Source organism: Vidua macroura, chromosome 10 (genome assembly GCF_024509145.1).
Source record: "Vidua macroura isolate BioBank_ID:100142 chromosome 10, ASM2450914v1, whole genome shotgun sequence".
Lineage (NCBI taxonomy): Eukaryota > Metazoa > Chordata > Aves > Passeriformes > Viduidae > Vidua > Vidua macroura.
Window position 1 is genome coordinate 4,424,425 of NC_071580.1, and position 17,398 is coordinate 4,441,822.

General features: G+C 47.4%; 1 protein-coding gene across 6 annotated transcripts in view; it reads right to left on the reverse strand.

Moving 5' to 3' along the window:
- Positions 1-896: 896 nt before the first annotated feature.
- The window catches only part of TNIK (TRAF2 and NCK interacting kinase), a 153,812-nt gene continuing 137,310 nt past the window's right edge, over positions 897-17,398 (reverse strand). For 5 of the 6 annotated variants that reach the window (XM_053985816.1, XM_053985815.1, XM_053985818.1 and 2 more), the window contains 11 exons: positions 16,745-16,871; positions 14,418-14,582; positions 11,424-11,538; positions 10,888-11,058; positions 9,907-10,050; positions 8,200-8,334; positions 7,858-7,958; positions 6,432-6,581; positions 5,346-5,505; positions 4,598-4,737; positions 897-3,078 (listed from right to left, as the gene is read on the reverse strand). In XM_053985816.1, coding sequence (XP_053841791.1) covers positions 2,995-3,078; positions 4,598-4,737; positions 5,346-5,505; positions 6,432-6,581; positions 7,858-7,958; positions 8,200-8,334; positions 9,907-10,050; positions 10,888-11,058; positions 11,424-11,538; positions 14,418-14,582; positions 16,745-16,871 — 1,492 coding nt within the window. In that variant the 3' untranslated portion in view covers positions 897-2,994. The remainder of the gene's footprint in view (positions 3,079-4,597; positions 4,738-5,345; positions 5,506-6,431; positions 6,582-7,857; positions 7,959-8,199; positions 8,335-9,906; positions 10,051-10,887; positions 11,059-11,423; positions 11,539-14,417; positions 14,583-16,744; positions 16,872-17,398) is intronic. The other variant, XM_053985817.1, reaches the window with a different exon arrangement.

The following is a 17,398-nucleotide window of genomic DNA, read 5'->3' on the forward strand; positions in this document are numbered from 1 at the left end:
AAGTGGGCTCACATTGAGACAAAGAACGGCAGCTTAACTTTAACCATTTCCAGCAACCAGTCCAGCTCTGGGGCTGGGGCCAGTGTCACCTCAAGCATCCCTGTTCTGTCCCAAAATCATAGTGTCAACCCCCAAACCATCTCATGACAAGAAAAAGGCCATTTGATAATAGTTCTGAAACAGGTTTGAAAAGACTCAGTCCCCACAAGTAGCTGCTACAGCCTCTGAGCATCCTTCACCTGGCAGTGGCACCCAGCATCTCCCCAGGGTGGTGGAGCTAACCACGGCCCTTGCATGGCCTCATGCCAGCTCTCAGGGCTCTTCTTCCATTTACCATGACTCATCCCTGAAGTTATACAATTTCACAGCAACTCTGTAAATAACTGAATCTGCAACAGGCTCAGGCGACCCCTGCATGCACAGACATTACTGCTTTTTCCTCCTGCGACACTGCACACCTGAACACATCTCCTTTCCTGGGCAAGAAGTCCCAGAAACAGGATTTTAAAATGAGCTGCAGGTTTTATTTCTTCAAACACTACTAATAAGTAGTTTCTGAGAGCATTAATCAACCAGAAGCACATTTTACTTACAGCAAAAGAAAAAGCAAATCAAAGTTAGTAACATTTGGAGGGGAATTGTCTTTATAATGACCATGGGTTGATCTTGTAGAAGAGGAGTTTTCAGGTGGTGATGCTCCATCCCTTGGCCACTGCTCACTGCTGGGCAGCATTACAAAGGACATGTCCCACCTCCTTGCACTTATCCTGTTCCAAAACCACCTTCCCAAGAGTCTCCAGACAAAGAGCATTGTGACTGGGAGCCCTGAAAATCCCCTTTACCTCCATGTCCTCCAACACCCCAGTTTTTATTTACCCAAACATAAAAGGCATGGCTTAATGGTGAAGTTTTGTGTTTTATTGTGGTTGGCACCAGAAAAGCATTTGCTCTGTGTTATCTCCATACACACATGCCATAGACAAGACTGTGGTAATACTGGCTTCTGTGAATTTTGTTTCAAATTATTCTGAGATTTAAAAAAATACATTCACAAACCACCTGAGTCGTTTAAACTCAATGACTGCCTGCTATTTCATCACCGTATGCAAAAACCAGTAATAACAAAAATCATCCAAAGCTGTGCATTTGTCACTTGAAGTAGAACAAAAAACACCCCAAAACAGTTATCAGTTTGCAACACAATAAAAGCTCTGGGCTTTATTTGATTTTTATTTTAACCACAATGAAAATACAAAGAGCTGGTGGCAATCAGTGTTTGTGATGGGATTTGAATACCATTATCTGATCCTGCTGCCATCCCTACACTCTCCAGGCTGCACCACAAAGCCCATCCCACCTGTTTTTCCCTGAACTCCACATCCTGGGAGTCCCACCGCTGGCAATCCCTGTGGTACCACCCCTGACACCCTGCCCACAGAATGCTTCAGGTGAGGGTGGCCCATCCCATCCCCGCCACCCCACATCACCTCTTACCCTTGATAAAGATTCGAGTTTGACCAAGTCCTGTTGATTTAATAATTTTTTAATAAAGCCATCGTTACTGAGTACACCAAGATTGCCAGTTAAGCTCTCTATATGTCGCTGGAGGTAACAGCGCTGTGATCGACAGCGGAACGGAAAAAAAAAATAAAACGAAACCAAACCAAAAAACAAACCCCAACCGAAACGAGGTAGGTTAAAACCAGCAACACAGACCTTGTTATGCGACACCCCAACACCACAGGCGGCCATGCTTGCAGCTACTGAGAAAGAAAACCCCAGATACGCACTGGAAACGGAAATCAACTGAGCAAAGTTTATAAGGACACGATTCAACCTGAACTAAACACACACACACGGTTCGGCACAGATGTTGTCTTTCACTGTATGTTGGGTAATTCCTAGGGAGTGGAGGGGGTGGAAAACGAGTAGATTCAGACCCTTGGCCGAAGAAACCACACAAATATATATTTTTTTAAGCTCTTTACAAGCCCAATCCAGAACATGGGGGACAGGCAGCTTGTTCCGTGGTCCCCATCCCTGTGCCGGCTGCTCCCGCACGCCAGTGCCCGGCTCCGGACTCGGGGGAACGAACACCCACAACCTGCACCGGCTTCAGCAGCAGGGTCTGGTGCCCACAGCATCCCAGGGGCCTCTGCAGTCACAAATCCCCCTCAGGGGCGAGCACGGGGCTCCTCTGACCGCTCCCCTGTCCTCTCCTCCTCCGATCCCCTGTCCCGGTGCCCGTGGCCAAGCCCTGCGGCAGGCGGGCACCTCCGGAGCAACAAGAAATGGCACCTCTGTCCCTATCAAGACACACCATTATGTGAAGATCCATATAGAAATATGGATTGACAGACTTGACAAAAATGGTAGCTGATTTTTATTAGTCTAAGGCTAGTAGTTTAGCCATTTAAAATCCATTTCCCAAAAGAGGGGAAAAAAACCTATTATTTTTTCTCTTCTTTAAAAATCCGTTAAGCCGTTGCTGCCAAAAGCAACATGTAAATGTTGGTGAAGGCAAAAGATTTCTAAAATTACCCAGCTATATGGTTATGGCCTTCATCACAAAGATAAAAGGTACATTTATTGTGCTGTCTCTCACCAGATTTAATTGGTAACTTTACAACATACTATATATTTGATGCTAGCAGGCAGACAGAATTAAAAACAGACTTTTTGACACTGTTTTTCTTTCCCCGTTCTTACAAAGTAGGGGACAAAGAAAAAGTAAAACTAAAAAATAAAATAAAATAAAACAAAGGAAAACTCATAACCCACTATAACACAGCGTAATCAGGAGACCTCGGGGGGTCCAAGCGTGAAAGTCCATCCCTGGCTGCAGTCCCTGCCCCGGGGCTGGCGGCGCCGGGGGAGCGTGGGGAGGGGGTTCCTCGGCGCCCTCCGCACCTGCCTCTACAGTGTTAGTCCATGTGTTTAATGTCCTTTAAATTAGAAATAATGCCATGGCGGTGAGTGCCAAGTGCTCCTCTGTTACCAGTTCATCATGGAGTTTCTGTTGAGGGTCATGAAAAACACTTGGCTGCTTCCTCCGGATCTCACCGATGCAAAAAATACCTGTTTGGAAGGGAAAAGCACTTATTAATACTCAGGGGATGGAGATTACCCATGCCAGACTGGGATTAAATTGAGCCACTCATTAGTAAATGCAGTAATTAAACCTCCTTCTCCCTCACTACCAAAAAAGAGTTTGGAATGCCTTAAAAATACCAGGTTTATCACATTTTACTGCCACAGCATCACTTATTATGAAGCACTAACAAAAAAACTGCTGTCAGTGGTTTGGATCTTGCTAAACATTCACCATTTGGTCGATATCTGCCTCAGTCTGAAATGGCTTTTTTTTTGAAAAAGTTAGTCCTGGTATTTCAGCTATTCCTGAAAGTTAAGCCCAGAAAAATGACTTCCCTTCAACATGCTCAAAGTGCAGAAACATATCAGGATTCTGTATGAAGAACAGGGGTTTTTGTGCTTCTGGCAGGATCCACCAGCATTTGATTCCAAGGAGAGTCTTAAAAAATAAATAAGTTATAATTTGCAAATATTGAAGGGAGCAATCTGAAGCCTCTGTCCTTAATAAAAACAAAAATTACTCAATCTTACCAGTTTAACCAGTTCTCCAGAAAGAGAAACATCTGAGTTTAGTATTTCAAACCCACTGATGATCAGTTGGTTCCGGTACTTTAGAAAGATCAAGGTGAGTTTTTTTCCAGCTTTGTTAGAATTAGGTTACACTTAAATTAAACTTAAATTCATCTTCTTGGGCAGCTTCTCATAACATACTCAACTGCAAAGTTAGGATACATTTTCCTGCAGAGCTTCAGCCTACCTCCTGCAGCTGTTCACTACAGTGATCATGGCCTCAAAGCTCATTTACTGCACATTATTAAATCCTGCTCTGGGGATGCAGCAACTGGTTTTGTGATCATGTCCATTATGAAAGAACTCCCTGCTGCTTGGTCCTGACTTATATTGGTGAAACCTTCTGAGAGGAGGGAACACCACCTGCAGAAAGACCTCGGCATTCAACCATCTCTTCCACACAAAAATGCCTTTTCCTCCAGCAATTTCTCCTCATTCTCTGTCCTCCTTGCAACACCTGTGGCAGGGGGCATCTACATGACAGCCATACAACTCTGGGGACCCTCCAGAGCAGTATTTACCACTGCTGTCCACAGAAATGGATGAGGCTGTAAGAGGAAAATAATTTAAGATGCATCAAAATGCATCGAAAGATGCATCAAAATGTTTCTGCATCAGAGCTCAAACCAGGGTCACTTACACATCCTTGCTAATACTCAATTTTAGAGTTCACTTGGCAGCCTCAATTTAATGTTCAGATGAAAGAATTGGGAGAAAGTCAATCCAAGTCAACACAGATCTCAGCTAGATGGAGAAGAGATCTCGCAGGCTGAGGTCTCCATCCACTGGAGAAAATTAACTGGGAATAGGCTTAAGGGCACTGCTTATTAAACAGAACCTTCAGATTAATTATTAATCTCAAGACAAACCAGACGTAAGCTCTAAAAGCACCTTGTAGCTCACAGCACAGATACAAGCTTTGAAGTGGACTTACCTTATCATTTCTTTCACATAGAAACTTTAACCTTTGAGCTCGCTTGTGCATAAATACTCCATCCAAATGTCCTGTCTCCACTGACCGGATTTCAATAGCTTTCTCTCCCCAGCCCATTATTTGATTGGAATGAATGTAGGCTGTCAAAAGGAAGCGTTTGGCAGGTGTTACAACTTGTGTTGAGCTAAATATTATGCAATGGGCAGAAAAGCTCTCATAAGCTGTTACTCAAAGCCTAAGCAGATCAATGGCAGAGCTCTGATGGCCTGCAGGGACGGGAGCCTTTTCAGAGCATTTTTCATCCAGAAATTGCTGAGAAATTTAAACAGAAGCAGCAAGGTTCTTCCGGTTTTGCAAGCTGAGGAGCTGGGCAGTGTTTTGCCTCCCTGGGTTGTGGAGCTGAGCAACAGCAGAGCCAGAAGAGCAACTCAAGGGCTCCCAGCTCGACACCCAGACCCCTCCACTCAACACAGTAGCCCAGCAGTGCAACAGCTTGCATTATCTCACATTTATCTTATACTTATCTCATACTCAAAAAGTTCAAATCTTCAAGAAATGACTTGCTTTTATTATGGAGGACCAAACTGCAGAAATTTAGCAATTGCATCTCACAGCTGGCTAAGGGAAATCCCCTTTGATAAAAGAGGGAAATCCCCTTCATCCCAAATGACTCCATCTCAGCATTCTCAACTCCTCATCTTACTTGTGGCTTGTATTTTAAGCAGGTGAAGAGGAAAGGTTGACGTACCCACGGAAGTAGGCATTTCTCCCCACTGGAGCACCACGTCTTTAGTTATCCGTCCGTAGGTGTTCACATAGACCCCCTCATCCTCATAGCACACCAGCATCTCCATCCCATCCGTCTTGGGCAGGATGACAATGGCGTGAGGAGTAATATTGCCCTGAATCTGCAGGTGAAACAGACCCTCAGAGTCAGAATTACACTGAATGGAGAAAGGGGAAGGGAGCAGAGCACTGCAGGAAAAAAGCTCAAACCAGCCAGAGAACAAAGCCCTCCCTCCATTCCCCACACAGGCACTGGGTTTCAGAGATAAGCCTGAAGGGGAATAAACTGTTATGTTTACCCTAGCATCAAAGCTGTCTGACACAGCAAGGATAAACAGGTTCAGCAATTACAGACAGATCACAACATACACGCCCCCAAGACTGATGGCTGACACTTGGCTGGAACACAAATAAGTGACTGAGCCAATGAATCCATCACCAGTTCAAATCAAGGTAAATAAACTCAGAATTTTACAGGCAGCCCTAGGGAGGAAATATCCTATTTTTTAGCAATCATCCTCCAGCTCCAAGGGCAGCTGCACTGACTTTCCACCCATGTCTGCCCTTCCACAGCTAAGACAACACAAAACCATGCCAAACTGCCCCAGTATTTCTCCCTCTGCTCTTGCTAGTTCTTGCAGAGGAGATTGCTGCTTGGATCAGATGCAACAATTCCTGCATTTGTTTAGTGACAGTTTCTCCTAGACCAGTTTATTGTGGGCCAACAGTATAGATGGAGTTTAAATGACCCAACAAGAAAATCCTACAGAGAGCTCCATTACTGCTCCATGCAGTGTAGAGACAGACTGTCCTTTTTATGGGACATAAAAAAAACTTTACTTTAAACTTTACTGCTCCTGCACGAGGACAGAAACAGCCTGTGCAGATGAACATGAAGTATGTGACAGCTCTGACTCCTCCTTAAGTGAGTGCAGCACTGGGGAGGGTCACACCTGTCACTGGTCCCCAGTCCTGAGTCCCTGGGAGCCTGCCCAAACCTCACTGGTGACCCGTGTTCCTCAGGCAGCAGCACTGCCCATGCACTCACGTGAGATGGTATATAGATATCATAGGAGTTCCCAGAATCTACATCAATCACATGGAAACCAGTGTGGGATCCAAAGATGACCTTCAGCCTCTGACCTTCTTCTACAGTGAGATCCACGAGCAACGGCTTGTGCTGGAGATCTGCAAAAGACTTTTATAATCCCTTCCATGAGCATCACAGAAAACCAACAAATCCCCATTGCAGCAGCCTGATATGGTTCTGAAATCGTATTTGTTTGACTGTGTTTCCTACTAAATACGTGGTTATTTATACTCCTGCCTCCCTGTTCCCCTGTCAGAAGCCTCAGAGGGTATTCAGTCCTCCCAGCAGATAAGTGCCCACCCTTGCCAAGGCCAGCTCTCTCTCACAGGAGCCCGAGGCTAACACAAGGATTTGGTCTCTAAAGGAAGGAGACAGCTCAATTTTACATGAGCGTGTGTTCAGTCTCTCTCAGCAGAGATCCGTGAGCACCCACCTCCTCTCTTGGCAGGGATCACTGCTCTGGTTTGGGCAGCTGAAATGAGTCAGTTTAGCAAAGACCTACTTTTCCCTGCTCCATCTAACCTGCTGCAGCAAGGCTGGGACCAACCCCCAGCCATGTCCAGAGCAAGCACCACGGCTCAGGTGCTCAGCAGGAGAGTGAAACAAACACCTGTGGGAAGTTGGATCCCACACTATTTTGATGCTGCTGAGATCTCCATGTCACTGAGCCCATTTACTCTGGATTTTGTTCAGAGAAGGCAAATGTGACCTAATACTGCATATGTCCATTTGTGTTGGGAAGATGTAAAATGAGATTACTCAGCATGAACATCTCCACAAGGCATTGCCCCTTGTGACTCTTCTCTGCACAGAGCACGGGATGAAAAGTGCTCTGAAGGACTAAGCACAAAATACCCACTGGCAGGTTGGAAAGGAGGAAGGTCTCACTGAGGAAACCAAGGCAGGTGAAAAGAGAGGAAGAAAGAGAGTGAAAGAGTGGGTCACTCTCCCCTCCCAAACCTTCTGTCTTGAAACAGAATTCAAATTGCAGAAGGGGAGAGGACCCTGCAAAATGAAAACAGAAAATCATGCCAGCCTATTTTTGTACTGTATGTTAAACATTAGTCAGAGTGAAAAAGAACCACCAAACACAAAAAGCTCACAAAAAACACCCACCAAAATCCCCAGCTCAATGTTACTCATATGCATTTGATCAGTTTTCTGCAAATTCCTCAAGTGAAGCCCGCTAGCATAAACTAATAATAACACTTCATTGTTGGCTGTAAGCAGAACATATCCAATCTCTTCAGCCAGCAAGGATCCCAACTCCCATGCCTGCCAGGCATCCTGAGGAGCTCAGCTACATAAGCAAGATGCCTTTCTGCTCTTCAGAGTACAGAAATCTCATGCATTTACAATTGCAGAGTGTAAAAGACAAACATACCTTAAATGCCATAAACTTGTGATATGGTTTAGGAGCCCAAGCGTAGATCTCTACAGCGCTCTTTAAGGCAATCACCAAGAACTTGATTCTTTCATATTTCACTAAAATAAAAACAAATCCAATTTTAAAAACATTCACTCTCTTTCCAACAAATCTCCAGGAACAGCTTCTCAGGCCATTTCTCTGTTCATTCTCATTACACAGAGTCCACCTAATGCATAAAGATGAATTCCAAATTTACTTGTGGCTATGGTCTACCCATACTTTTAGTATCAAATTGTCAGGTCAGACCTAAGACCAGAGAACAAAACTGCATCTGTTCAGACATTTATTTCCACTCACCAACTTTGTAGTGGATGCATCCCTCCAGGTCCCCAACTGTGATCCAGCCCTGCTTCTTCTCCACCTCAGGGTCATTGTGTAAAATCCTGTTTCTCAGCCAGGACAGGTAGTACACACGCAGCTTGTTCTTCTTTCCTGTTGGCAAAGGAAATGTCCCTGTCAGAGCAGAGCACGTTTGCATGGACCATCTTGAGGTTTCAGTGCTTATTTTCAACCACAAGATTATAGAATTTAAGGCCATTTCATTATAAAAGTAATATAAATAGTAATTGAAAATAGTAATCTAGTTGTTGTGTTGGGTTTTTCCTTGGGAAGAAATATATAGAAAGCAAAGCCCAGACCTCTGTCTTGCAGATACTGGAAAAGCCAGGCTTTTGCTTCCCACAGGCTGGAAATATTCCTTTTCCTATAAATCAGTGTTCACAGAGGCACAGTAGGGCTCAGTGGGGCAGTGATCCCAAAGCTCCTACAGCTCAAATCTTATCCAGCCACTCAACTACCTGGTCTCTTTCCTTCCCTCTCCTTCATACAACATTAATTCCACCCTGGAGATGAGACAGGAGCTCCTTGGCCTGCAACAGGCACTGCTGCTTGCCAGGAAGCTGGGTGCTGGGCTCTGCAATGCTGAGGGGCTGCCAAATTCCTGCACAGCTGCCTGCTTTTGGATGGCTGTGACAAGGCTGCAAAATCCCCGTGGCTGCAGAGCCCCCATTACAGGGACAGGACACGGCTCACACTGAGCCTGGTGAGACAGGACCCAAAGGATAGACCCTGTCTGCTCACAGGTTTCCACAAGTCCCCAGGACTCATTCTCAGCATCATCTTGGGAGTTTGGTGCTATTCCCATTCCAGCTGTACTAAACCCCTTATCCCTACAGCTGGATCCCAAAACCACAGTGGAGCTGCAGACCAGGTAAAGGATGGAGCAGTGAGTTTGGAGCTCTGGCTGAATGGGGGGAGCAGGAATTTGCAGGTGAATGCAGAGCGAGGCCAGAGGGTCTTAACAATGTGAAAGGAAACAGAAGGATGATATCAAACAATTTCCTAATGAGCACTTATCTTGCTGCCCTCTGTGAGCTTTGTGTGACAGGTACCAGCAGGAGAAGGCTCTGCCCTGGCTGTCACCCATGTGCTCCTCAGGGCTGCTCTGCAGAAGGATGCTGGACGCTCTCCTTGGAGACTGGATTACAGAGGTTTTGCTTTTTTTTTTGCCAGAAATCACCCCATGAGCCTGATATGAGCACTCTGGAGCTCCCAGCTAAACATGGGGACAGTGAAAAGCCTGCGGGCCTCAGTGCTTGGGACAGCCCAAGCACATCTGTGGTCTAAACTGGAAATCTAAAGCCATGGATCATGGTTCCCTCAGCCAGAGCCAAACAGACCCAAAAGCAGAGCTCTCTGCCCCCTCAAGTTGTGACTATCTCCTTTGCTGGGCCACCTGCCTGTATCCTGCACCTCCCCCTCCCTGCTCAAGGAGACTGGAGATGAAGTGCAGTCAGCAGGTGAAGAAAGCAAACTCCTGAAAGCAGATTTAACTGATTTGATTCCAGAATAAACCACCTCCAGCTTGCCTGGGAGCTTCCCTCTGACACCTCTGAGGGTTAACAGAGGTTAACAGAACCTCTGAGCAGGTTCTGTCTGAGCTGGAACCGCTCAGGGCTTATGGCTGAGCAGGGGAATGACGGGGTGGGAGCACGAGAGGAGCACCTGATATTGTCACGAGGACGTTGAGGCCCTCGAGGACGTCCATCTGCTGGAATCGCCGCCTGTTGATGAGGTTGTAGACCTTGCCCTGCCCACTCCGATCCAGCAGCATCAGGCCGTTCTCCGTGCCCACCAGCAGATTCACACCTGGAGGAGAGAGCAGAGGAGAGGGCCATGGGTGCCAGGAGCCACGGCTGCTCCCAAGGACAACACCTCGAGCTCATCTCTGCTGCCACCAGAAGCGTGACCGACCCAGCTGAGGCTGGGACCTTCCCATGGACAGGAGGGGTCACTCTACAGCGCGGTGTAGCAGTCAGAGGCCTCCCTGGCAGTCACTTGCCTAAGATAAGAAATGCCTAGTCATGATGACTGGACCAAAGCAGCCCCTCTTCTGCATTCAGACCCTCGTTATCTCTCTGTAAGACCACCGGTCATATTCGCCTCGACCCTTACTATTGGACCATTTCCAACACCTCTGTACCCTGTATAAACCCCCATTTCTGCCCAGTTTGGCAGAAGAGCTGTCACTGAAACCCTTTGCAGGAGCTGCCAATAAAGACATCGCTGTGGAACCTCATACAGCCTCTCCTCTCCCCCCCTGCATCTGCTGAGGCACTTAGCAAGCAATGAGCTGAAATCACTGAAGAGCTGAATCCACCAAAGAGCTGAAATCACTGAAGAGCTGAATTCACCAAAGAGCTGAAATCACTGAAGAGCAGAGCTGCTTGCTAAGGTTGCCTGTGGCTGGGAGCTTGCCTGAGGGATCTGGACAGGCTGTGCTTGTCAGCCCAGCGCTATCCGGGACACCTACGGCAGCCGGGGTCGGATGGACCCTGGGAACCCCAGGCCGTAAGAGCGCCGAGGGTTGGAGACCCTCGGGGGATGGAGAAGGGCCCAAGCAGAGGCAGGGGCTCTGTGCTGCAGTGACATTCCCACCCCAGCCCCCGGGAGCCACACGGAGGGCAGGGCGTGCCCGGGGCTTACCCCACAGAGCAGCACAGAGGATCTCCGAGTTGAAGCGCTTCTTGTACTTGCGGATCTCGGGGGTGTCGCTGTGGGGTCGGATGTTGGTGGGGTTCACGTTCACCACCGAGATCTTGCGCGCCTCGTTCAGCTTGGCCTGCTCCTGCCTGAGCAGCTCGCTGGTGAACAGGGCTGGCAAGGGAACACAGGGGGACAGGGAGGGGTGATGGGTTAAATGTTCTGTCACCTCTTTTTTTCAGTGAATGACAATACTTGGTTTATTTCTCGATGGGGGAGTCATCGCTGTGTTACAAGATATTAGTTTGCCCAAGCAGACAGCAGGGTGGATTTCTGCTGCTCCCCATTTCCTCCCAGATCTTTCTGGTGGCATTTTGTTGGTGGGGGAGAGGTTGGATGCCAGCTGGAGAGGGCAAGGATACAGACAGCAGCTATGTCTGGAGCGAGTGAAATGTGAGAGGTTCACTGGGGTTATTCAGGCTCCCTGACCTGCTTTCCAGAAGGCCCTCCCATCTCAAACTGGCCACACTGGCTCTTACGATTAGCAGATGACTCTTCATCCTCATCTTCATCTTCATCAGTAGGTGAGGTCTGATACACTCTGGTGTCCACAAAGGGAGTGAAAGAGGCTTTGGTGCTACTTCCCATACCATACTAGAAAATGAACAAGAGAGAGCTCAGCGCACAGCGTAACACCTGTGTACATCTAAGACTTTCTAATTAGCAAATGGTGCCTGCCTCTGCAGTGCCCTTTTTGAGCCCTCTATGAACATCTCCTCCTTCTCTCCATAACTAATCAGAAACAAACATTAAATTGGATTTCTGTGTGTTTGTGAGCGACAGAAAATGGGAGGAGCAGGGCCTGGCTCCGCTCTCTCCTCACAGGCAGAAGCACAGCCATGAGGACAGTGAGCAGAGAAGCCACAGGGCCAGAGGCAGAAGCCAACGCAGATAAAATCCAACCCAAAATCACAGAATCATTTAGACTGGAGCAAACCTTTAAGATCATCAATCCACCTGTTTACTTGTCTGCATGTCACACATATGCCTTAAACTTTCTCTGGGATGTCAGGCAGGTGAGGGTTTGCTTTTCCCACTTTCCCATTCCTGCTGAGGTTGGCAGGGTGGTGCTGGGAGTCCCTGTGAAGCCCTGGGGCAGCTGGCACAATTTTAAATTATCCCCAGCACTTCAAGTGGGATTGCAGAAGGGGGCATTTCTAAGTTAACAAAACTTAACCTGAGGGTACTGCAGGAAATGTCAGAGCCAATACTTTGCTGAGGGAATGTGGGGATGAACAAACTGCAGTGTCACGCTGCTTTCTTTTTAAAACCATTGCTTTAAGGCAGAAAACGAGGCTAAGGCCTCCTTCCAGGCAAAAGGAAATCCTTGCCTTTGGAGTCAAAGAGACGTGAATTCCTCCCTTCTTTGAGCAGCTTATCCTTCCTGCTCCAGCATTTACCCAGGACACGCTTTGGATGGGTAATGGATGAGCTCAGTTCAGAGCTGCAGCAGCAACAAAACCCAGCTGACTCTGCAGCACCATTACAGCTCATGTTTTTCTTCTCTGGGACATTGTCCTTCTTCTGAAATAAATCTTCCTCGGCTTTCACCCAGCCACCAAGCCCGGCTACTCCCCATGCCCACTGCCACAGTCCCTGTGTGACAGCTGCCATGGGGACAAGTCCCCCATGCCTGGGGAGATGTGCCATGGGGAACACCACCACCCTGGCATATCCCCACTGAAACCAGGCTGGGCCTGTGCCTGTCCTCCAGTGAGCCATAAAAGGATTCAAGGGCACAAAAAACCAGGTGTGGGAGCAGCTTTGTGACTCGTGACTTTTCCAAGCATTTCGGGGCTGGCATCCATGGGTGAGCCAGCATCCATGCCAAAATCAGGCTGAGCATCCTGCTTCCCTCCCAGCCCTATTCCCTGACAGCCTGGCTGTTTCCATAGAAACAGGATGGATTTCTAAACAGAACATGGTAGCTGAAGGAGTTAACAGCCTGCAGCAGGGAAGGCTGCGGGCACAGAGACCTCTGCTTTGTGCTTGTCTCTTATCCAAGAAATACACAGATTCTTTCTCTGTGCTGAATGTCTTTTCCATAAAACAATAGTAATTTAAGGAAGAGAGGATTTCGGGTTTTGCTGGGATTTCCAGCTGAGAGCCAGGTGCTTTCCAGCAAATGAATTACAAAGAAATCCCTCATCCCAATGCACTGAGCATTTTTCCTCACTCACATTCAGTTATTCTCCTCAGAAGATGACATTTTAATAGCTTCCAAGGCTGATATTTAAACATTAAGACTTCATCTTCTCCCAGGTCCTGTTCAACAGCCTATAAATCTGTGTGGTGGCTTACAAAGAGCATCAGGCTGCAGGCTGAGGTTGTGCTTGCATGAGTCACCTGGAAGCCCGTGAACAAAATCCCCAAGTTTCCACTCACACCCACTCCCTGCTCAGTCAGCTCTAAAAATACAATTTTAGAAATGGAGAAGATCTTTTTGGTTGGTATTCTATAAATGAATACATTTAAACCCAATCCCAGGCTGCATTTCAGCAGCCCCAGGATGACTGTGGAAGGTGTTACTTTCAGGATCGACTCTCTCATTGCTGCTTTTAATGCCAATGAGGAAACAGATAAAAACTTGAGGTCAAGTCAGGCACCATCTGTTCTTACGTTTTATCAATGCCCAATTCCAAGAAATTTTTATTTTTATACTGCTAGTAAAGGTACACCATAAAGTGAGAACATAATTTCTATGAAAGAACATAGGATGGCAGAACTTTTGACGTACAACTCACCAAATGAAACAAAAACATTAAATACAATAGCTTAATTAACACCAAATGGGTTGATTTCTCATGGGAAAAATGAACTGTTTGTTTCCCACAGCTAGGGATGGTAAGCTGGACACATCAATTCCCTTGGTTTATTTGTCACATCTTGTGCTAAGACTTTTTACACTTTGTTCAATTTTAATGTCCAATCATGTGCCTATAAAACACCGACCAGAGAGAAACATTTTGCCATGACAGGAAACACACGACTTTAAAAGCGTGCCGGTTTCTTCTACTCTGAAGAACAATCTGGAATTTTGTTGGCTTTGGTTTTTGGTAGCCTTTTCAGTCATGATAATTATCAGAGGTTGCACAGATGGAAGCTGGGCCAGTTGAAGCTAATGGCATCACTGGCTCTCACCACTTCCTTTTATATCCAAGTGTCAAAAAAAAAAAAAAAAAAAGGTCTTTCTTATCAGTTGGCAGCACTCGTGTCACACGACCAGAACTCCAGCTGGTGGGCTTGAAAGTCCTAATAAATCCTTCTCCCACCAGCCACAGACCTCTACAGCAGTAACCCATCTGATTCTGTTGTATTTCCACTACGCTCACCCACGGGGACCAGAAACAGAGAGAGGGGAAGAGCCAAGAAAGGCAGGGAGGAAAGCAGGAGAGCCCCGTCAGGGGGCAGAGATGTTAATACTTGATTTAAAAGCGATGCAAAGGAGAAAGAGGAGCCCCCCCACCACCTACTTCAGGCACCGAGTCCATGTCCTGCGCATGCGTGGAGACTCGCCCCAGGGCCTCGGTCGGCGTGCCCGCCGGCGAGTGGCTTTGCTGCACCAGGTCAGGCAGATTGATGTGACCTGCAAAGCCATTGCTGGCTGCGTGGCCAGAACGCTTTTTTTCACCAGAGGTCTGCAGAGACACAAGGCATGAGGAAGAAAGAGAAGGGAGGGGGGAGGGAAGAGAAAAAAAGAAGAGAAAAAAACCCAAACAAAACGAAGTTGTCGGCAGTCCCCCGGTTCCCAGAGCAAGCGCAGGAGAAGGACCCTCTCTGTTCCATCGCCATGCAGTCTGGCAAGCAGCAAACCAAACCCCCCACTCCAGAGAATTAAAGACAGGATTAATGACAAAGTCAATACAGAGTAATTAGCCACGAAACAGCGAGAGAAGCCTGGTCACTGTTGGTTGGAGATGAGGAATGTAGGGCAGATTCTGTGCTTGCCCCCATGGGTGCAAACTCCATGGCCAACTCTCCTCCCAAAAAGCCACTGGCAACTGCTGACAGCAGAATCTGAGCCCTCAATCAGCGTTAGCCTGGACAGCTTTGCACAGCTATGGCAAAGAGCAGCCTGACTGCAAGTGCCAGCACAGCCCTGTCCCATGTTTCTGTGACCCAAACCAGCAGTGAACAGCAGCAGCAGCGGCGGAGGAGGGGCAGAACCACCAGCAGCTCGCCCTGCACATGAGATTCCTTGGATTTCCACAGGGTTCCCCTTCCTTTCCATCCCCTCCCTGTGCAAGGTAGGTATTGGGAAGTTTCTCCCTTCCTCATTTATTTTGCCATTTCGATGAACCTCACCTACCTGGAGCACATCAGTGAGATTGTTACAGATATTTACCCATTCACTGGGATTTGTGGAAACTTTAACTGGGCTCACCAAGCCCCTGACTAGTCCTGTTGACATTTATCTTTTGATTGCTCATTACCATCACCTTCAACCACACCTTGCCATCCCACCAAAGAATGAAAAGCTCTTTGCCCAAAGCCCACTGACCTCAGTGAGACCATCCTCTGATGGCTATCAGAGGTGGTGGGGGGGAAAAAAACAGTAAGCACCCAGCACAAGGCTACAGTTTGGATTTCTTATCATGCTTTCTCCTCCCAGTGGGGTTTTCCAGCTGCTTGTCTTGCCCACGCCTTTTAAACCCTTCTGCATCCGAATTCTCATACAGCCCTGCTGGCACAGCACAGGTTTTACTGTTGTGATGCTGAACACAAGCTCATTTCTGGAACAGCTGCCTGTTACACAGGGCCTTGTTCTCCCACTCACCCACATCACCCTCCCTGACTTAGGGATGTGCAGAGCTGTGGGGATCCCTGCTCTGAACAGCTCCACCCCAGTGAGGGATGGGGTGGACTGTATTACTACCCCCTCCAAAACTGATGGAGAAAGGCAGCAAACATGCTGTGACTTCTTTTGCTAACTCATTCCTCTCTTCAAAGCTGCATTCAACTTTTTCCTTCGTATGTGAAGGTATTAGATAAATGGAATTAAGAACTAAAATCCAGCTCAAGTCTTGTTTACATGTGATCTAAACATCCCTCCCTTACAATTGCAGACTCCACGCTCCCCTTCCTCCTTCTCCTCTCCCATCCACCACTCTGATGTGCTGGTGGGAGAGTGACTTCCCTGTTCCCTAACCACCAGGGCCTCCTGCCCTCTCACCAGGAGTCCAGCTGCCCATCTGCACTTCTACCAGCATCACCAGAACGTTCCAGCAGCTGGGAAGTTGAGAAACACCGAGGGAGATCTTCCAGAGCCACTGAAGGTGCCTCCCCTGCCTCACTGCTGCAGAACCGTCCATCAGCATTGCTCCCACCACAGCCTCACCTCTACAGCCCTGGGGATGAGGGCTCACATCCATCTGGGATACCCAGTGCCTCCCCCAGCAGGCTCTGAGCAGGACCAGCCTCTGCTACAAGCCCCCAAATGCTCTACAAACACTGCACGGCTCTAACAGTCCCAAGGTGGAAAAGGCTGGGAAGAAGAGGGGAAACTTTGGGCCAGTTCCAAGTGAATTAACTAAATGCTGTAAATTGAAGATAACTCCTGCTGCAGAGCCATTTGCAGAAGCCTCCTCCACGCCGTGCCCTGGCACTGCCATTCACTGCTGTTTGTACTTCTGAGAAACATTTGCACTTGTCACATTTGTAAATTGCATTAAGGAGAGCGCTAAGGAGCACAATTTACTCCTCATTTTGTGTTCCGGACACACAGCACTGTTAGTTTTTGTGCTTACATGGGCAAAACCTCCTGAAGATGCTCCATGGAAGTGTTTGTTTTACAACTTACCTCCCTCACCATTAAAGTCCCTTCCCTTGAAATATTGCTAAACGTATCTGCGTGGGAAGTCTCTAGCCCGTGGGTTGTCACCATTCCCAGGTTGTACGGCTCATTGCTTCCAGGAATTCCTGTTGGTCTGGGGACAGAGGGGAAAAGCATTAATGGTGAATATTCCCTTTGTTAAACTGGGTGAAAAATCTTCTAGTACAGTATTATTTCAGTAAGAGTAGGGCTCTGTATCTCCCAGGAAGAAAAGTTAGAAAAATATATCCACTTAGATTTACGGGGAAATGATAGATGCTGCCAGAAATACAGGGCCAGGGTCAGGCTGATAAACTACAGATACCAAAGAGAGAGACCATTCCCTTTCTTATCCCAAGGTGTCCTGAGAGGAGCACTGATGAACAGCTAACAAGGAGTAGCACTCCTGCTCTAATTTATCTAATTTTTTTCTACCTAAAAAAGCTGCAGAAAACCAAAATTTACTCCCTTTAATTCCCATCTCAACCCCTGAAAAAGAAACACCAGAGCAACTGATGGCAAATAATAAGGGAGGGGATGGGGTCTGGAGAAGGTGTGGGCAGGAGGACAAGTTGTATCCTGTAGCTTTCTGCTGTTTTCCAGGTGAAAATGTAGTCCTAACCTGTGGTTTCACCTTGAAAT